The following is a 17,021-nucleotide window of genomic DNA, read 5'->3' as shown; positions in this document are numbered from 1 at the left end:
AATTTACCACCGTCCACTGTGTCGAAGGCCTGCGACAGATCAATCATGGCCATATGGACTCCAGGGGCGCCACCTTTCACTCTTGCCTTGATGGTATTCAGGATCAGGATGTTTATCGCTGTTCCCGCTCCTTTTTGGAAACCAGTCTGGAAAATATCAAGGGCCGGAGATTTCCTGGACCACTCTTTGAAGTGGTTGAGTGTCAGTGAGGCAAATATTTTTCCAATAATGTCCAGTAAGACAATAGGTCTGTAGTTGGACGGGTCCGTTCTGATCCCCTTTTTATAGATTGGTACGAAGACCGCCTCCATCCAAGTCTTCGGGATTTGCTTTTGTTTTAGGCATTGGTCGAACAGCTCACAGATCAAACCCGCCCATGCTCTGGGATGCTGTTTCAGATCAGAGTTGGTAAGTCCATCGGGACCTGGGGCCCTAGAGGTTTTTAAGCGTGTAATTACGCTCAAAATATCTTCCAAGACAGCTACGTTGATCCAAGGATCTTTTAGACCTCCGTGTTGTGGTAGAGGCACCAATCTGCGAGATATTGTGAGGTGGTAAGGCGTAGAGATCAGTAAAGTATACGATCCACTGTTGTTCTGTAACGTTACTGAGGATCTGCGAGGAATTCTGGCCCTTAATTGATTTTAACAGGGACTAGAAGTCACGGCTGCTTTTGGAGGGCCCAATTTTCAGCATGGCCTCAGCGTCGTTCTGGTATAATTTTTGACGTTCTTGTTTGAGCCATGCTTTGTAAATTGCTTTCCCCCTTTGGTAGGCTTTCCAGGATTCTTCACTGATGCTTTTTGACGCTAGTCTTTTCAGTTTTCTGATTTCTTTGCGCTTGGCTACCAATGTTGCATTGAACATATGAATGTGTGTGGGTTTGTGTCGATTTTTCCCACCAAAGTCCACTTTATGCGGTATCAATAGCGTCAGGTATTCTGGCCGTTGGTCTTCTGAACCTTTGTACGAGCTAGGTTGTTTTTTGCAAAGGTTTTTTCTTACTTCGTTGATGGTTTCCGATGTGAGGCGAATTCGGTTTTGCTGCTTGTTGGTGTCTATCTCAAAAGGATAGGATAGTCGGTCTTTCACTTCTCCTCTCCACGATAAGTGGGGGAGATTGTGGTCGCTTTCGGTCCTTCTTTTTATTTAAATTCCTTGAAGTAAGGGATTAGACCTTCTGAGATGAAAATATAGTCTAAGTTAGCGATTGAGGACTCTCTTTCCCATGTGTCGATTTGCACGCCACCATCTTGAAGTGTTGCAGCATTGTAGAGTTGTCTGGACTTCATCAAGGACAGCCATGCATGGCCTCTAACATCTGTTTTTCTCAGGGCTGGGGGCACCATCTTGTCTTCCAAGTGTGCTCCACATTTTGCATTTAAGTCCCCACAGATGATGATGTTATGGGTATCATGATTAATTCTGATATCATCGATGGAGTTGGCCACTTGTTTACAGAAATCTTTCGTTGATGTTTTATCAGGATTCCAATATAGGTTTATTATGGCGAGATCAGAGCTAGACTCCCCATTTCCCACCTGATCTTGGTGGTGCCATCGCGCCAGGGTGGTTAACGTGCCATACTCCTCACCGATTTTGCTTTTCATTACGATTCCTGACCCCAATCGTACTGCCGTGAGCAGTCCCGCTGAAGGCCTTCCCGCGGTGGGCTTCTGAGCTGGGGAAACTTCAATTGTGAATCCCTCGAGAGAAGGTTTGTCTACTAGCCATGTTTCTTGGAAACAGATTAGGTCGAATTTGTTCCAGTTTGTATCGCTGGGTTTGGTTAAATGAATATAACCTCTTGTGTTCCATGACGCCATCTGTAATACGGTTTCTTTCCACCGTTGGTCCGCGTTAGGTGTGAGATTCTTCGAAATGATGGCGTCATGGGTTGACTGCTAGCCCTCCTTGATAGGACCAAAGGTGTCAGAGATCCATTTCCAAGATTTTGATGACGTTGCTGGCGTTGGGGCTAAATTAAACTGAACAATCTGTTCATCCTTTGAGCGGTAGGTCTTTGGACTTCCCTCTCGGCATCTAGAGTAGTTAGATGTCATGTGATTCGTTTTAAGTCCTTTAGGAGGGTAGTCGTTTTGTTCATCCCTCGCTTCGTTTCCACGTTCCGGCGCGACATCTCGTCTTCTGTTTTCCTCTATGGAGGGTGCTGCTTTCGCCTCGAAATCATATTTTGCTGAGAACTTCCATTCGGTCCTTTCCCCCTCTTCTCGCTCTTTTATCTCGGTCTGGAGTTTTTCTAATTTCAGGCCCAGGCGTTGAAGATCTTTTGATATTTCTAAAGGCCATTCTTTTAGGGCATTTGATCTTACGTGTAGATATTCTTTATGCTTTGGCTCTGTGGTCCCTGTGGTATGGTTCCACGTAGACCAGGTCATTGGTTGATAGATGTCGTAACTTTCCGACTTTCGCCGTTATTATTAGAACAGTTCTTCTATTCAGTACCATGTAGCTGTCTCTGGCCGAAGTTTGCTCCAGCTTGAAAAGGGTTGTTTCAGTAAGTTTTAGGTCTTTTTTTGCTATGGGTTTTAATGCGTCTGAGATCTTCTTTATGTGAGTACCTCCAGTGTTTTCTTCGGTCTTGTTTTTGCGTCTGCCATGGATGCCTCTCAGGTTCTCTGTTCTGAGAGCGGTTCTTTTCTTTATTTTTTAAAGCTTCTATGGCTTCCAATCCGGTACTGGGCGTGTTCGAGCGGGGTCTTTCCAGTCGACTTGTCCGTCCTTGGTCTTCGTTGGATTCTTTCGGAGGTAGAGGCTGACCCACTTTTTTCCGGGCACCTGTCGTTATCTGCCTTGGTTCTTCTATTTGGGGTTCTGTAGTTGCCGTTATCATTTCGACACAATCCGAGGTCTGGGAGCAGTTTGAAGAATCTAGACCGGGGCTTGAGGCAGGGGGCCCTTGTGAGGCATCAGACAGGTCTTGCTCTTTCTGGATACTGGTCTTGTCTGGGCCACTGCTTCCTTTGTTTTCACTTACTTTGGTAGGCCTGGTATCTAGGGAGTTTTCACGCCCTGTTTGGAAACTAGTTGCTGCTCTGGCTGAATGGTCTAGTGGCCCCTTTATAGGAATGCACAGTAGCGGACCTTCTGACGAGTTTTTGGTACTGGTTGAGTTTTTTTAGACTCGTTTGGCGCCAGGACGAGATACTGGTGATTTAACCAGTCCTTTTGCAAAGATCAGGAGGTATATCCTTTTTTTGAGCTGCATCTTCCGTCTGGGTACTTCTATTGATCAATATGTTAGTATACTCTACTCGTGGATTGATTTTTGACAGTTCTTTCCCCAGGTTTAGTATTTATTCTGTCTTCGACAGTCAGTTGCATATTTTTTGAGTTCTGCTCAACAGCCGTTACGTAGCCTTCTATGAACATCAGTTTGTCCTTCAGTGAGGTAATCATCGATGTGTTGTCCTTTAGTGCCTCATGGATCGATTCGTATAGCTTACTAAAGGGATTTAGTGCTATAGTAAGGGCCGACATGATGGATAGGAGGTCAGTTTTTTTTTTGATGATCGCGTTTCTTTATCAGACAATCCCGAAATGTCACTTTGCCTTCTCAGTTTGTTCGGAGTGTATAGACCTCTTTCATTTTGATGCTGAAGCAGTCTCTCCGAAAGGTTTTTTTCTGTAGTTATTAAGGTCTCTAGGGTGTTTTCTGATGTTTCAGCCCAAGTTCTGTTACTGTTTGTCTGTATGTGTGGGCGGGACCCAGCGTATTGGTCTTCCCCCTGCGAGAGTCTCGTTCTGACTTTAGGTCTGTCCCATGCCTCTATGCTCGAACTATGTACAGGCACTGGGTTCTGTGGTTGTGCAGTTTGTTCTTTCTCGGACTCTATGATCTGGGTGCTGTTCATAGGACCCTTCTGCGGGTGATTACGATCTTGGGGTCTTGGTGTTGGCGATGGTTCGTCTAGAGGGTAGGGGACAGAGCTAATTTCTTCCGTGTTCGGCCCTTCTGTTAATTTCAGAGGTGATGTCAGCTTTGAAATTTCTGATAGTGGTGTAGGTTTGTGAAGGATACTTGCCGGACGAGGCACAGCCTTGGCTCCTTCTGAATCCCTGTCCACAATCGGTGGGTTGTATGCATGCCATTTGATTCTGAGCGCTGGGTTTCCCTGGTTTGGGTCCGTTTTGCGGGCTTTGTTCACTGGAGGTGGTTCTTTTATCGCCTCCAATATTTCAGCGTCTGACATCTCGTGGTCAGAACACAGTTTCCTCTTAGTATGCTTTATAAAGTAATCCTTCAGGGAGGCCGATAGCAGCGGTGCTGATATACCCTTTGCGCCTCCTGATGCTTTTGGGTCAGCTTTCCAAATTCTTTAGCAAAGGCCTTCCCATCTGTGGCCATTCCTTTCGCTTTGTCTTTCATAGTTTTTTTGAAAATGTTTGGTCTTGTGGCGACTTCTTACATTTTTTTTGTCTCCCCCCTCCTGGGCAGAGCATGACTCAGGGGATGAAATGGATTTGTGGTTTGGTAATGACATGTCGAGTTCCATGGCTTTGGCATTCTTTGCACGTACATTTTCGTTGTGTTCCTGACTCTTTGGTCGTCGGTATCTTATGGTTAGATTGCCGGACTCTGTTATTTCAGTGGGAGATGCTTGGATGGAAACGTTCGGTCCTTCTGGTGCTTCGAAGACCGAGTCATCATTATTTCCCTTCTCGTGCGTGTCCGCTGCGTCTTTTGTTACTGTAGGGCCGGGTTCAATAAAGCTCCACTTGGTCAATGCCAGTGTCTTTTCCCAGCCGGTAATCAATGCGTCTTGAATAGGGTTGTTATTGTGGATTGTGGCACTAGTCGCCAGGCCCTTTTCAGACCCGATGTTTGTTTCCCTGCCTCGCCACCATACTTTCCCACTACGGCCACTTGCTTTCCTGGCAGTGTGGGATGAGGCTGCCGATGCGGGGGCCTCTGGTTGATGGGCTCTTCCACCTCAAGCTCCCCCTGCCAAGCAGACCCCTGTCGGGGCCGTCCTCCGATGGCCTCAGGCAGGATGTCGCTCGCCGAAACGGTGAGCTGTCAGGGGGTTTGCGGGGTGATAAGAGACATTGTCCGTTCTGGAGTGCTGGAAAAGTTGGATGCTTTTTTCTGTTTTTCCCCTTCCGTTTCCCCTTCTGTCTCAAACTGTTTTGACGGCTGCATGGCGTTTAGGGCCGCGAGTTCCCCTGTGCCTTGAAGGGGGCAGGAGGTTGCGTGGATCAGGCTGCCCTCGCTCGTCATTCCGGAGTCCTGGGAGGGGAGAGAGGGCGGGCTTATGTTGGCATCAGCTTCAGTGCTATTAAGGCGCAAGCCTGGCTTTCTCCTGGCGAGTTCAGGCTGAGATTTTTTGCTGCGCATCCAGCGGCCCGGGTCCGCTTCAGTTGGAGATGCCGGCGCCGTCATGCCGTGTACACCGAGAGCGCCAGCCGTATCGATATGGAAATTTAGTTTTCAGCAACAATCCGTGGAGGTTCGTGAATATAAGTACGTGTGTGGAGTTGGCTGGTAGCTGCAGGAGGCAAGGGATCAGAGACGGTGAGAACGGGGGGAAAAGGGAAAAGGGAGGAGGAAGGAAGGAGGGGGACGGGGGTGGGAGGGAGGGAGAACACAGGGGGGAGGAATTGAAGGGGAGGGGGTTATGAAAGGCAGCCTTGAGGGCTCTTCTCACCTCCTGTCTTCCTGTCCTGCGTCTTCCATCACCGGACACCAGACACGCTGTGCCACACACCGCGCCGCGCTCCGCGCCTGCGTGGTGCTTTTATGGAAAGTTCAAAGTTCCCAGCAGCAGCAGTTGTAGAAGCTGAAGGACTACCACAGTAGTCAGAATCACGGGGAAAAACGCACAACGGTCTGCCTCCTGACTCCACCAGACACACTGTGCCATACACCGCGCTCCGCGCCTGCGTGGTGCTTTTATGGAAAGTTCAAAGTTCCCAGCAGCAGCAGTTCTAGAAGCTGAAGGACTACCACAGTAGTCAGAATCACTGGGAAAAACGCACAGCGGTCTGCCTCTTGATTCCACCAGACACACTGTGCCACAGACCGCGCGTGGTTTGTGCGATCCAACAACTGCGATCCAACAACTGCGCCTTGACCAAAGAACTGCTACCTGTTCAATCAAGAACTGTTGAAAGTGAATGCAGGTTCCTGGTTGCGTGACCTGTAATGGGTGGACCGTGTGGTCTAACAACTGTGCCAAGACCAAACAACACTAGATGGCAACAAGGAAATTTGCTGTTGTGTTGAAAACGAAAGCTATCATTGGTGCATACAAGGTTTGGTGAAGAGAACCCTGAACTGTAAATAATTGTTGAAACGTCAATTAAAGAACAAAGCTTCAAGATACTTCTTTTTGTGTCATTCTTTAATATTGAACTTGGGGAAGGGACTCCTGAGACGTGTTGCCCTGGAACTCTATTGAACTTGGGGAAGGGCCCCCTGACCTGTATAAAAGTATGGAACTTTCTGATTTCAAGTCCACAAGAAGGTAAATTGAACATTATAATGAACCTATTGCCATTTGGGGAAAAGAAGCTGAAGAATAGGCCTGAACTGGAAATAGCTCAGAATTATTTTGTTTGGAACAGTGTTAAGTTTATGGTTGATATCCCTACACATTGTTTTGTTTTAGTTGTGAGGGCTAGCATAGGTTTTGGACACATTTTTCAGTTGAACCTTGACACAGACTTTCCTTAGTTTCTTTAGGTGGGGAAATCCCACCTTAGCTAACATTTTGATACATCTAGGTTTGTCTTGGTGGGCTGAATAGCCAGGTTTTTAGTCGCTTCCTGAATGTGGGTGGTCTTCCGTCATTGTTTCCTTCGATATCAAGTTGCATAGTTTGGCTATCAGTTAAGAAAAGGTAATTACTCCAAATTTCCTTTTCTCGTAGGGTCTAATTTCAATTTTGGAGGTCTATTTGGAGGTCATTGCTCGAAATTAAGTTTGTTCCTGGTTGGTAGCGGGTGATTTTGGCTTGGTAGAATGTGGCTCCTTGTCCGCGTAATGTATTGTGGCCGATGCAGAGTGCTTTGAAGTTAATGCATTTTTTTACTGGTAGGCTGTGTAGACTTCTCAGGGCTGGTGTGATGTAGTCTCTTCTATTAAGTCTGATGAGTGGTCTTGCTGCAGTATTTTGGATGTGTTGTAGTTTTGTGAGGCTTTCTGGCATTCCAAGGTAGAGACTATTTGCGTAGTCTAGACATTATAATACCAATGCGATGATTATGAGGGTACTGTGCGGGAAAGTGAGGTAAGGGAGGATCCCTCTTATCAATCGCGGGAGGTAGAAGCATATTTTTTGCTATTGAGTTGACTTGTGGTTATAGAGAGAGGCTGTTATCCATGAGGATGCCTAGATTTGTTTTCACTGTTGATGTCTCCAGTTGGGTTCCCATGCTCGGTGGCCAGCTCGGGATTGCCTGTGTTGCATTGTCTCCTGGTGGGCAGATCATTATTTCTGTTTTTGTCAGGTTTAGCTTGTGATTGTTGTTTGTCATCCAGGTGTTTATGTCGGTCAGGCATTTGTTGAGGGTCTCGGACGGAAGTTATCTTGAAGATGAGTTGGGAGTCGGCTGCGCAGTTGTAGGCTGTCAATCCATGGGCCTGAATGAGTTTCATTAGGGTGAACATGTAGATATTTAAAAGAAGCAAGGAGAGGCTTGATCCTTATGGTACGCGCTGCAGGTGATGTTTTTAGTGTTTGATGTAAATGGAGGTAGGTGTGTTCTTTTGGTTCGGTTGGTGAGGAAAGCTGTTAGCCATTGTAGTGCAGAGTATTTTATGCCGCATTCCTCCCGTCTCTTCTCTAGTGTTGTGTGTCAAATTGTGTCAAAGGCTGCTGATCTGTCCAGTAGTACAAGAGCCGATTGGGTGCTGTTGTACGTGCTTATTTTTAGTTTGTCCCATATAGAGGAGTGCTGATTCTGTTCCTCTCAAGGGTCTGAAGCCGACTTGGGAATGGTCAAGTATTCCATTGCTTTCTACATGACTGAGTAGTTCTTTGTAGAAGTGGTTCTCTGGGATTTTAGCTGGTTAAGGTAGATTTGATATAGGTCTTAATTAGAAGGGTCTGCTGTATTCCCAGTTTCGTCTTTCAGGAGGGTTTTGATATATGCTGATTTCAACAATTTAGGTACTATTCCCATGTTTAGAGATAGATTCATTAGTAGTTTGAAGTACGAGGCTGGTATTTGGTGGTTGAGGAATTTTTGGTAGTTACCTGGTGGGCATGGGTCACTGGCCGATCCAGCGTTGTTAGTGTCTTTTATAAGGTTGTCAAAACCTTTCTCACTTATGGGTTTGAATGCTGTTGTATGGAGTGCTGATTTCTAGGTGTTCCGAGCGGGTGTTGGTCTTTTGTATAGTTTCCATTTTTGCTCTTAGATAGGCTGTAATGTCACATAAGGATTGCTATGGTGCGACGTAGTTGTGCAAGAAGTGGAGTCTTTAATTTCCTTCATGATGTTGAACAGTTCTTTTTGTGGGTTTGTTGCCGATTGGATTCTTGCAGTGTAGTGTGCTTTTTTGGCTTTCAGGGCTGCTTCTTTGTATATTCGGTGTTGTTGGCATTTGTTTTTGTCCAATTGATTGTAGTGTTTTCTCCATTGTGAGCTCCCTCAGTTCTTCTGTGAACCATCTTGCTGCAATTTTCTTTGGGGTGGTTTTGAAGAGTTTTAGTGTGCTAGTTGGTCTAGGGGGACCTTGGGATGGTAGCACTTGATGCCCAAAAGGCATCCGACAGAGTGGACTGGAATTATGTTCGACTCACCCTAGGAGCATGTGGCTTTGGTACCAATAATACCAAATTCATACTAGCCAAATACCAAGAGAAATTTACCTCCATTATGTTTGATGGCCGATAGTCACCCTCTAGGACCATAAAGAGAGCAGCCAGGGAAGGGTGGCCCCTTGTCCCCACTAGCTTTACGCACTCTCCATGGAGCCATTTGCCAGTCTGACAAAATATGACAAAAATGGGGGTGAAGGTGGGGGCATGAGCATAAAGTGCAGACAACGTTCTCCTCACCTTGCTGGATCCCTGCATCTCCTTGAAACCTATGTTGGGTGAGCTAGACGAGTTCAGGAAGGTCTCCAGCTTTAAAATAAACAATGACAAATCATGTGGGTTGGATGTTATGGTGTGTCCAGAGGCTAGAGACCAATTGGAACTTATCTCCCTGATATGGTGGACTAGGGAGGCCATACCAGACCTCGGTGTCCAAATTTCCTGCAAGGGTTCAGAGGTTCAGAAGAATTTTCCACCCTTGTTCAGGGAACTGAATTTAACTAGATGGGGGAAGCAGGAGATTTCTTGGTTCGGGAGGATCTCGGGGATCAAAACAAACCTGGTCCCAAGGATGCGCCATCACTGTACGGTGCTGCAGCCAGGATCCCGGATGCGTAACTTCAAAAACTATAAGATCAGATCTTGAAATGTATTTGGGGTACTAAGTGCACAAGGATCTCTAAGAGAGTATTGATTACGCCCATAAGACTGGGAGTGTTGGGGGTCCCTGACGTATTCCGGTACAATGTGGCTGTGCACGTTTCCCATTGCTTTCACCTGGGGCAGGGAGGATTTGATGCCCAGGTGGAAGGAGATAGAACAGCTACATGGATTCACATGGCATGGAAGCGGGCAGGGGCTTTACGCTGTTAACCTCTACTAGAAATAGCCTGCAGGATTTGAAAAGGGCATTCTGCCGTTAGGGCACATATAGGGCCTCAGTTTGGAACAACCCGGCTTTTCAAACGGGATGCAAAAGGGGTGGGGGTTCAGAGAAAGAGTCAATGGGGGACCACTACAGCATCTCTATAAAGATGGGAGATGGGAAACCGCTGACATTCGTTGAATTCAGGGAACTTTTTCCCCTTGCTGACTCTGAATGATTCTGCTGCGCGCATCTGCGCCACTGGGCAACACATCCTGCTAACAAGAAGGGAGTGAATCGTCCCCTGAATCCACTGGAAATCTCCTTGCAGGGCGGAATTCCCACAGCTAGAATATAAAAAGTGTACAGATTGCTGGATGTAGGGGAACCAGTGATGCGTTGTATAAGTCCTCCAAATGTGTTTCTGATAAAGAGTGTGCCTGCAAGATCTGCTACCGTTGGTACCTCACGCCTCAACGGTTGCACCGTATGAATGCAACCTATTCAGCCACCTGCTGGCGGGGATGTACAGATGTGGGTACCTTCGTGCATTTGCTTTGGACTTGCAAGAAAACTAGCCTCTTTCGGAACAAGGTCTTGGAGAACGAAGGTGTCCAGAAACGCCCGATTGCAGAATATACAGTTTTATATTATCAACAGAGCTTACCTCACTCCTGAAGTCATCTCTAAATTGAAGGGAGCGAGAGTCACTGAATGCCCCAAATGCAATGAACCCCATCCGGGGATGACCCACATGTTTTGGGGATGTCGGAAACTACAAACCTTTTGGACACAAATTGGGACAAAGGTGGCCGAAGCAGACATAACCTTGGACGTACATTCGCTAAAAGCGTGCATACTGGGCAGATACAAGAAAGACAAGAAGAACAAACCTCTGAACAAGCTTAAGGACCTGAAGTACATCCTGGCTAAAAGGCACATCGCAATGGGGTGGAAAAGCCCAAAAACCCCCAGCGTAACATTGTGGTGGGAGGAACTCCGGAAATGTTCGGCCGCAGAAACAGGGGCCTGGGAGAACGTGCAGCGTGAGCAGAAAGAGGACACTAGCGAAGATTTGCAACAATGGGTGGCGCTCACAGTGACATTATTCCATCCAAGAGAGGAAGTCTCCTCTAATGAAGACGCAGGCAGTCCATAAAGACCTACCGGCGATGGCGGAACTGAATATAACGGAGAGTGGTCTTGGGGTGTTGGGAGGGAGGGGGGGTTGTTTGAGAGATTACACAATGTGCAGCAAGGACAATAATTGTTATGTTGAAAAAAAGGTCTTGGGACACACAAAAAACATTACTGGCCTTCAACTGCCAATGGACCCTTGCGTAGTGTTGTTGGAAGACACGGGTGATGGAGTGCTCCCGGGCTCGGGAACAGTGGCTTCACTAATAGGTCACCTCTTGGTTGCAGCTAAATTAACTATGGCCCGTGCCTGGAAAAGCCCTCAAGGCCAAGTAATCCAACTGTGGTGGGTCAAACCTTGGGACACTTTGGTAGACGAAGATATCGCCACCATATGTGAAGGGAGATATTCTAGGCATGTGTCTGTTTGGAGTCCTTCTATTGAATATGAAAAGCCCTCCACGCTATGGCACGTCTCACCTCTGTAAAATCATGTGTCGGGAGGAGGAACCCCATGGGCGAAAGACTCATTGGGAAACTTTTGATGGTGCGTGCATGTAAAAAAGGCTGTAATGTTTGTAGGTATAACACTTACTGCAATTTGTGAAGAAGAAGAGTGGAGTTGTAAACCACACTGTCATGTATGTACTGCAACATGTATGTACCTTTGCCTTTCTCTGCAGTTTGTTAAATATTCTTTTTTTTAAACCCAACAATAACACTCATTAACTGTATCTCTTAATGGTTCCATCTATTTAGAAAGGGAAAACAGTAGACCAATCTATAAAAAGACTGCATATGTGCAGTATTTTGTTGTGCGTCTTTTGTTCTTAAATAGACTGTCATTGTCACGCTATCATTGTACAATATATTTGATATCCCTTATCCGCATATCAAGGAAATGTTGCCAGCAGCCATTCCAACCTATCTATATATCGCATATGTGCACGAGTGAAGAACAGTGCCTGTAGACAAGGTTCAAACTAGCGCACCATTCACATGCCCATTAACCATCTATATTTCCATTCTACTCTGAATACAAATATGACAGTATATTGATTAGCTCTGATAAGGATGTGAGCAACACCAAACCTATCTTGACTTAGACCACTGCAAGCTTCAGTCATGCCAAACCTAGAGATTACCTATGCTCATTTCCTTGAAACAAAACAAGTCCAAAAATACTTAAAATCTAAGGCAAGGACAGCTAAAAAGAAACCATTTAATAAAGTAAATTGAATATCCAGAATCTTATTAATAGACACCGCTTACACTTACCTGACCCTGAGAACAGTGAATGATCCATCCTTCATTCCCAGAGCGACTTGGGACCCATCAGGGGTAAAAGACACACTGCGCACCGCCTCTTCCATGTTGCAGCGAGCAATCAAGGCATGGTCAGCTAGACTCCATAATCTGCATGACAAAAGATTACAATATATAAATAAAAGACAACAGAAGGCTGAATTGAAAATGGAAAAAGTATGTTTCTGCTCCATCACCTTCCGAGATGTTCTACTATTACTTTAAAAAATAGTGAGTTCATAATAGCAATATTGCATCGATGCACAAGTAAAACTCTTTAAACTAAGGCCAGGTGAAATTGTAAGAATGTGGAAAGCCTCTGGAAACTGGGAGGATGTTCACTTTCTAAACCGAATAGGCCAACTGATGACTTTTTCTATAGCATGGAAAATGAGGTTGAAGAGTTTGTGCTGATTCTCCTCGTGAACCGTGCAAAATTAACTTAATACTAATTTTACATGGTTACTTGACCAAGTAGAACTAATGATGTCAAATTGAGTTAAAGAGTTGTTCATGCCGTCTGTAAGTAAAATAACTAGTTACGTTTGTACGGAGTGCACCACAACACAACAATTCATATAAATCAATTCTTGCCCATGGTGTTCCATAGGGAGCAGCCATTCCTTCCACCTGGTACTGGAGCCCAACACAGGATGCACAGAAGAAAGACTGAAAAGGATAGTTTACTGTTTTATTTATACACAGATCTCTCAAAAGAAATAAAATAACCAAGAACAAAAACTCTCACATTGGGTGTGATAATTTCTCACCCCCACCAGTGGTGTTGTGTGTGTCCCATTTTTGTACCCTAGCCTCTGACCGCTTTACTTATTCTGTTAGAAGCTCAGACTCTCGCACTAGCTGGTGGTCAATTTCTTCTTCGTGCAATCCTTCATTGCCCATACTCTAGACTCCTCTGACCCTACATTTTCAGGGATGTGGAGAGAGGGTTCACCACCGCCCTTACTGCTCTTCAGTTCTCCCTGGTGGGATCTCATTCCTCCTCCCAGCTCATCAATCTGACTTGGACCAAGCTGGCCTCCTCGGACCGTCCTATGACAATTTACTAAGGAGGTGCCCTTCTGCTCCTCGGATGCTGGTATTTCCTCCTCCTCTGATGTCAGCACCTGCTCTTCTTATTATCCCCCCCCTACGATGTTACTATCCCCTCCTCCTCTAATGTCACCATCACCGCCTTCTCTGACCTCACTTTCTCCAACTCTGATGTTACCACCTCCTCTGCCTTCTGCCCCTCTCATCCATGGCACCTCCTAAACGCATCTTCTGTTTTTATCCATAACTGCCTCACTGCTCACCACAACCTACTTCAATAACCCACATTGTTTGGTTGGAGCTAGCATCTTTCATAGTGGCCTTCCCTCCTCTTTGGGTGGCTGTCCTGTGTGTTGCTGGGTTGTGTTGAATGTTGAGGCATTCCTAACAATCATGTATTAGCAATGTACAGACTGTATAACCTAGTCCCTTTTCTATTTTAATGGTGGCCGTGTGCCCAGGAAAGACAGTTTCATTTGTCAATCTGTCTTTCCTGGGTGCAAATTGTAACATTTGTCACAGATGGCTCAAAGAGTACACTAAGTCTCAGAAACAGTTCAAGGATGTCTCCTCCCTTACCCAGGTGCCTGTAATCCCTCGATAGTGCTATCGAAATGGTAACTCCCCTACTGTCCAAGATCTTCCTTGGACTTCAGAATGGCTTCCTAAATGCAGGCTGTATAACTCCCAGCTTTCCCTACTCTATCTAATTGTTAGTGTTTTAATAGGTATTGGGATAGTGACTTACAATTGATCTGTGGGGTTCAGCATGTTCACACATGCCCACGCTTACCACTTCTACCTACCCCTCCTCTTGCTTCTTCCTCCAATCCTCGGCCCCTCCGTTTTCCCTCCTACCCTCTGCCTCCACCCTTTGATGTTGCATCTCCTCCCACACACCTTCACTACTACTCATCCACACTACTACTTGCCCCCCCACTACTCTCTCCGAGCTACAACCCCCCTCTCTGCACTACAACTCCCCTGTCCGCACTACAACTCCCCTGTCCGCACTACTACAACTCCCCTGTCCGCACTACTACAACTCCCCTGTCCGCAGCACTACAACTCCCCTGTCCGCAGCACTACAACAACTCCCCTGTCCGCAGCACTACGACAACTCCCCTGTCCGCAGCACTACGACAACTCCCCTGTCCGCAGCACTACGACAACTCTCCTCCTGCACTATAACTCCCCTCTCCGCATTACTACAACGCCCCTGTCTGCACTACTACAACGCCCCTGTCTGCACTACTACAACGCCCCTGTCTGCACTACTACAACACCCCTGTCCATACAACTCCCTTCTCCACATTACTACAACTCCCCTCTCCACACTACAACTTCCCTTTCAAAACTACTGTAACTCCCCCACTCCATGCTATCACTCCAAATTACTACCCAAACTGCCTCCTTTCACTTACTATCATTTGCTTCATAAACAATCCTTACACTAACCCTCCTAACGCATTTGTCACACAAACATGCACTTTCACACTGTAGCTCCCTTGCAGTCTCCAAGCCAATACCTCACCTTTCGCCAGTAAACGTTGCCCCTTCCTTCATCCTGCTGTTCTTTAGGTCCACCTCAACCTCACTGCTGACCTCAAATGTAAAAATAACCACACTTCCCGTTTCCCGTCTCCTGCTTAAATCTTCCTCCCGCTGTACTGATTGGACCGCTTTCTCTGCCCAATCCTAACCTGTCTTCCCCTCCAAGCATGTGTATGTGCACGAGAACATCTTCAAAAAGGGGCTAAACCATGTCCACTTTCTCAGCACAGGCTCACCATATAATGACAATGGTGGCGTAGAAAGGCCTATGTCCCGGTTTGTGGTTCAGGTCCATTCCCAGGGACCATTTTAGTATGTTTGGGGTAAGGGGTCTCTTTTTTCCCCCTTCTCTGTCCCTGGTGGTCTAGCGATCCTTTATCTGATGATGTGAGCTGGCTGTCAGACGCTGATGCGCTCTCAATGCAGGTTTCTGTACTTCTCTTGTGTGCAGCAGCTGTCTCCCTCCCTCTGGTTAGGTGCGGGGCTGCGCTCTGCTGTCTGCAAGGCTGTGGTAACCATTATCATTTCCTCTATACTACTCAGACCGGTTTTCCCCTGATGTTGGTTCACTCAATGGCCCTAGTTGAGGTTTTTCAGCATTGCACTTGATTGGTCTGTGAATAAACAAACACTGGCGAGTATATGCTCCCAGAGGTAAGGTTGGAGATAATGGTTTCCACACACACACACACACACACACACATGCTGGCACAAGGGAGAGGGTCAGGAGTTGGCGCCCTTGTGGCTGACCCGGTCCTCATGACTACGGCTTGTTCTGGGTTCCTCCCCTCCCCTTAACAAGGTCAGGTCACCGGCCTTGTCGCACATTTTAAATCAGCAACTGAGGCACAACACCTGCATCTTATAGAGCTTGCTACGAAGGCCCATACAATGCTTCTCATTGCTGTAACATCCACTTTGGCATCTTCAACTGTACAACACTCCTTTAAATCCCAATTACCAGGGCTTACCAGGGCTGTAAATGATGTACAGCAGAACGGTGTAACCTGTAACAATCTGTTTACTACAGCGCCAGAAAATAGGCCTTTACCTCTTCAAAATAGAATAGAAACATACATGATATATGGGACCATGTGCAGAACGTCATGTACGGCTTAATAAGATGAGATGGTGGGGCTGTAGCAAAGAGAGCATCAACATTCATGCTAACATGTTAGTCATAACTGATGTAAGGCAGATCCAATAGTGTGAAGCCCATATGCCAATTTCCAATGAAGAAATATTTCAGCAGCATACTGTGACGAATCTAGCAACATCTGCACTGATTCCCTGGAGAGAAGCTTCTTTTATGTGGCCAGGGAAAGGCAAAAGCTACCCGACTATGGCCTAGGGGGTGGCTATCTGTGCGAGGACCACCTAAGGGGGGGGGACAAACTAATCAGATGCAATTCTTAATGATACCCATGGGCCTTTGCAACATTCCTGTATGGCTCATTACAATGTGATAGAGAATTCCCAGGTTTTCAAAGCCAACAACCTTACTTACCCCCTCTTTTCCGATTTATAGTACTGAGACGAGGATTGATGGAGTAATGAGGATGACCAGAAACGGTAAGCCAAGGCTGCTTTCTAGTCTATGGAAAATGCTAACCAATGCTAGCAAGTGTAAAACTGACATCTGAACAGAACAAGGCAGAGAGGGAGAGAATGCAGCTGCATCAGACTTGTTCTGATGCTGGTTGGGACACCGGAGGCGAGCAGACTGAAGGATGCAGCTCGGAGGCTGACGAGAACAGTGTGCAGAGAGACCAAGCTCAGAGCCGCTGGCTGCACTATTGCCACAGGCAGCTGGAGCCGCCAAAAGTAGAGGAAGGCAAAGTGGGAACCAAGCAGCTAATGAGACACTCCCAGTCAGTGGGCCGAGAGCAGAGAAGATGGAAAGCCGCGAGGAACACCGAAGCTGGCAGTGAAGACAGGTAAACCCATGGAAAGCGAATGGAATAGTGGGGCGCTTCAGGGCACATAATGCATACCATTGACTGTGCGAGAAAGCCCAATTAAAGGAACTAAAATAATTGATACAAATATTAACATTGTTAAGAAAGGGTTAATTTACCCAATAATTGAAAAGCATTATTTCCTGGATGCAAGAGAGTGAATGGAGAACGGAAAAGCCATGGCAGGATAGTGAACCAGGCAAACAGTGACTCTGGGATTCACACCCAAGAGGACAGAAAATGTCCTGTCTGGAAAGCAAACCAGGCAGTGTGCGAGTCTGTGACCCGCACCCAGGTGCGATACCAGAAGTGAGAAAGCTCAGGGATAAAACCACTGCCCTGAAATTGTGAAACACTGAC

General features: G+C 46.5%; 1 protein-coding gene across 3 annotated transcripts in view; it reads right to left on the bottom strand.

The window, feature by feature from the left end:
- The window catches only part of EML6 (EMAP like 6), a 3,038,586-nt gene that overhangs the window by 2,405,867 nt on the left and 615,698 nt on the right, over positions 1 to 17,021 (bottom strand). For all 3 annotated transcript variants that reach the window (XM_069608236.1, XM_069608238.1, XM_069608237.1), the window contains exon 8: positions 12,070 to 12,207. In XM_069608236.1, the coding sequence (XP_069464337.1) occupies positions 12,070 to 12,207 (138 nt within the window). The remainder of the gene's footprint in view (positions 1 to 12,069; positions 12,208 to 17,021) is intronic.

Source organism: Ambystoma mexicanum, chromosome 4q (assembly GCF_040938575.1).
Source record: "Ambystoma mexicanum isolate Mex_15411 chromosome 4q, UKY_AmexF1_1, whole genome shotgun sequence".
In the NCBI taxonomy this organism is placed as follows: Eukaryota; Metazoa; Chordata; class Amphibia; order Caudata; family Ambystomatidae; genus Ambystoma; species Ambystoma mexicanum.
This window is presented reverse-complemented; position numbering and strand designations above follow the sequence as displayed.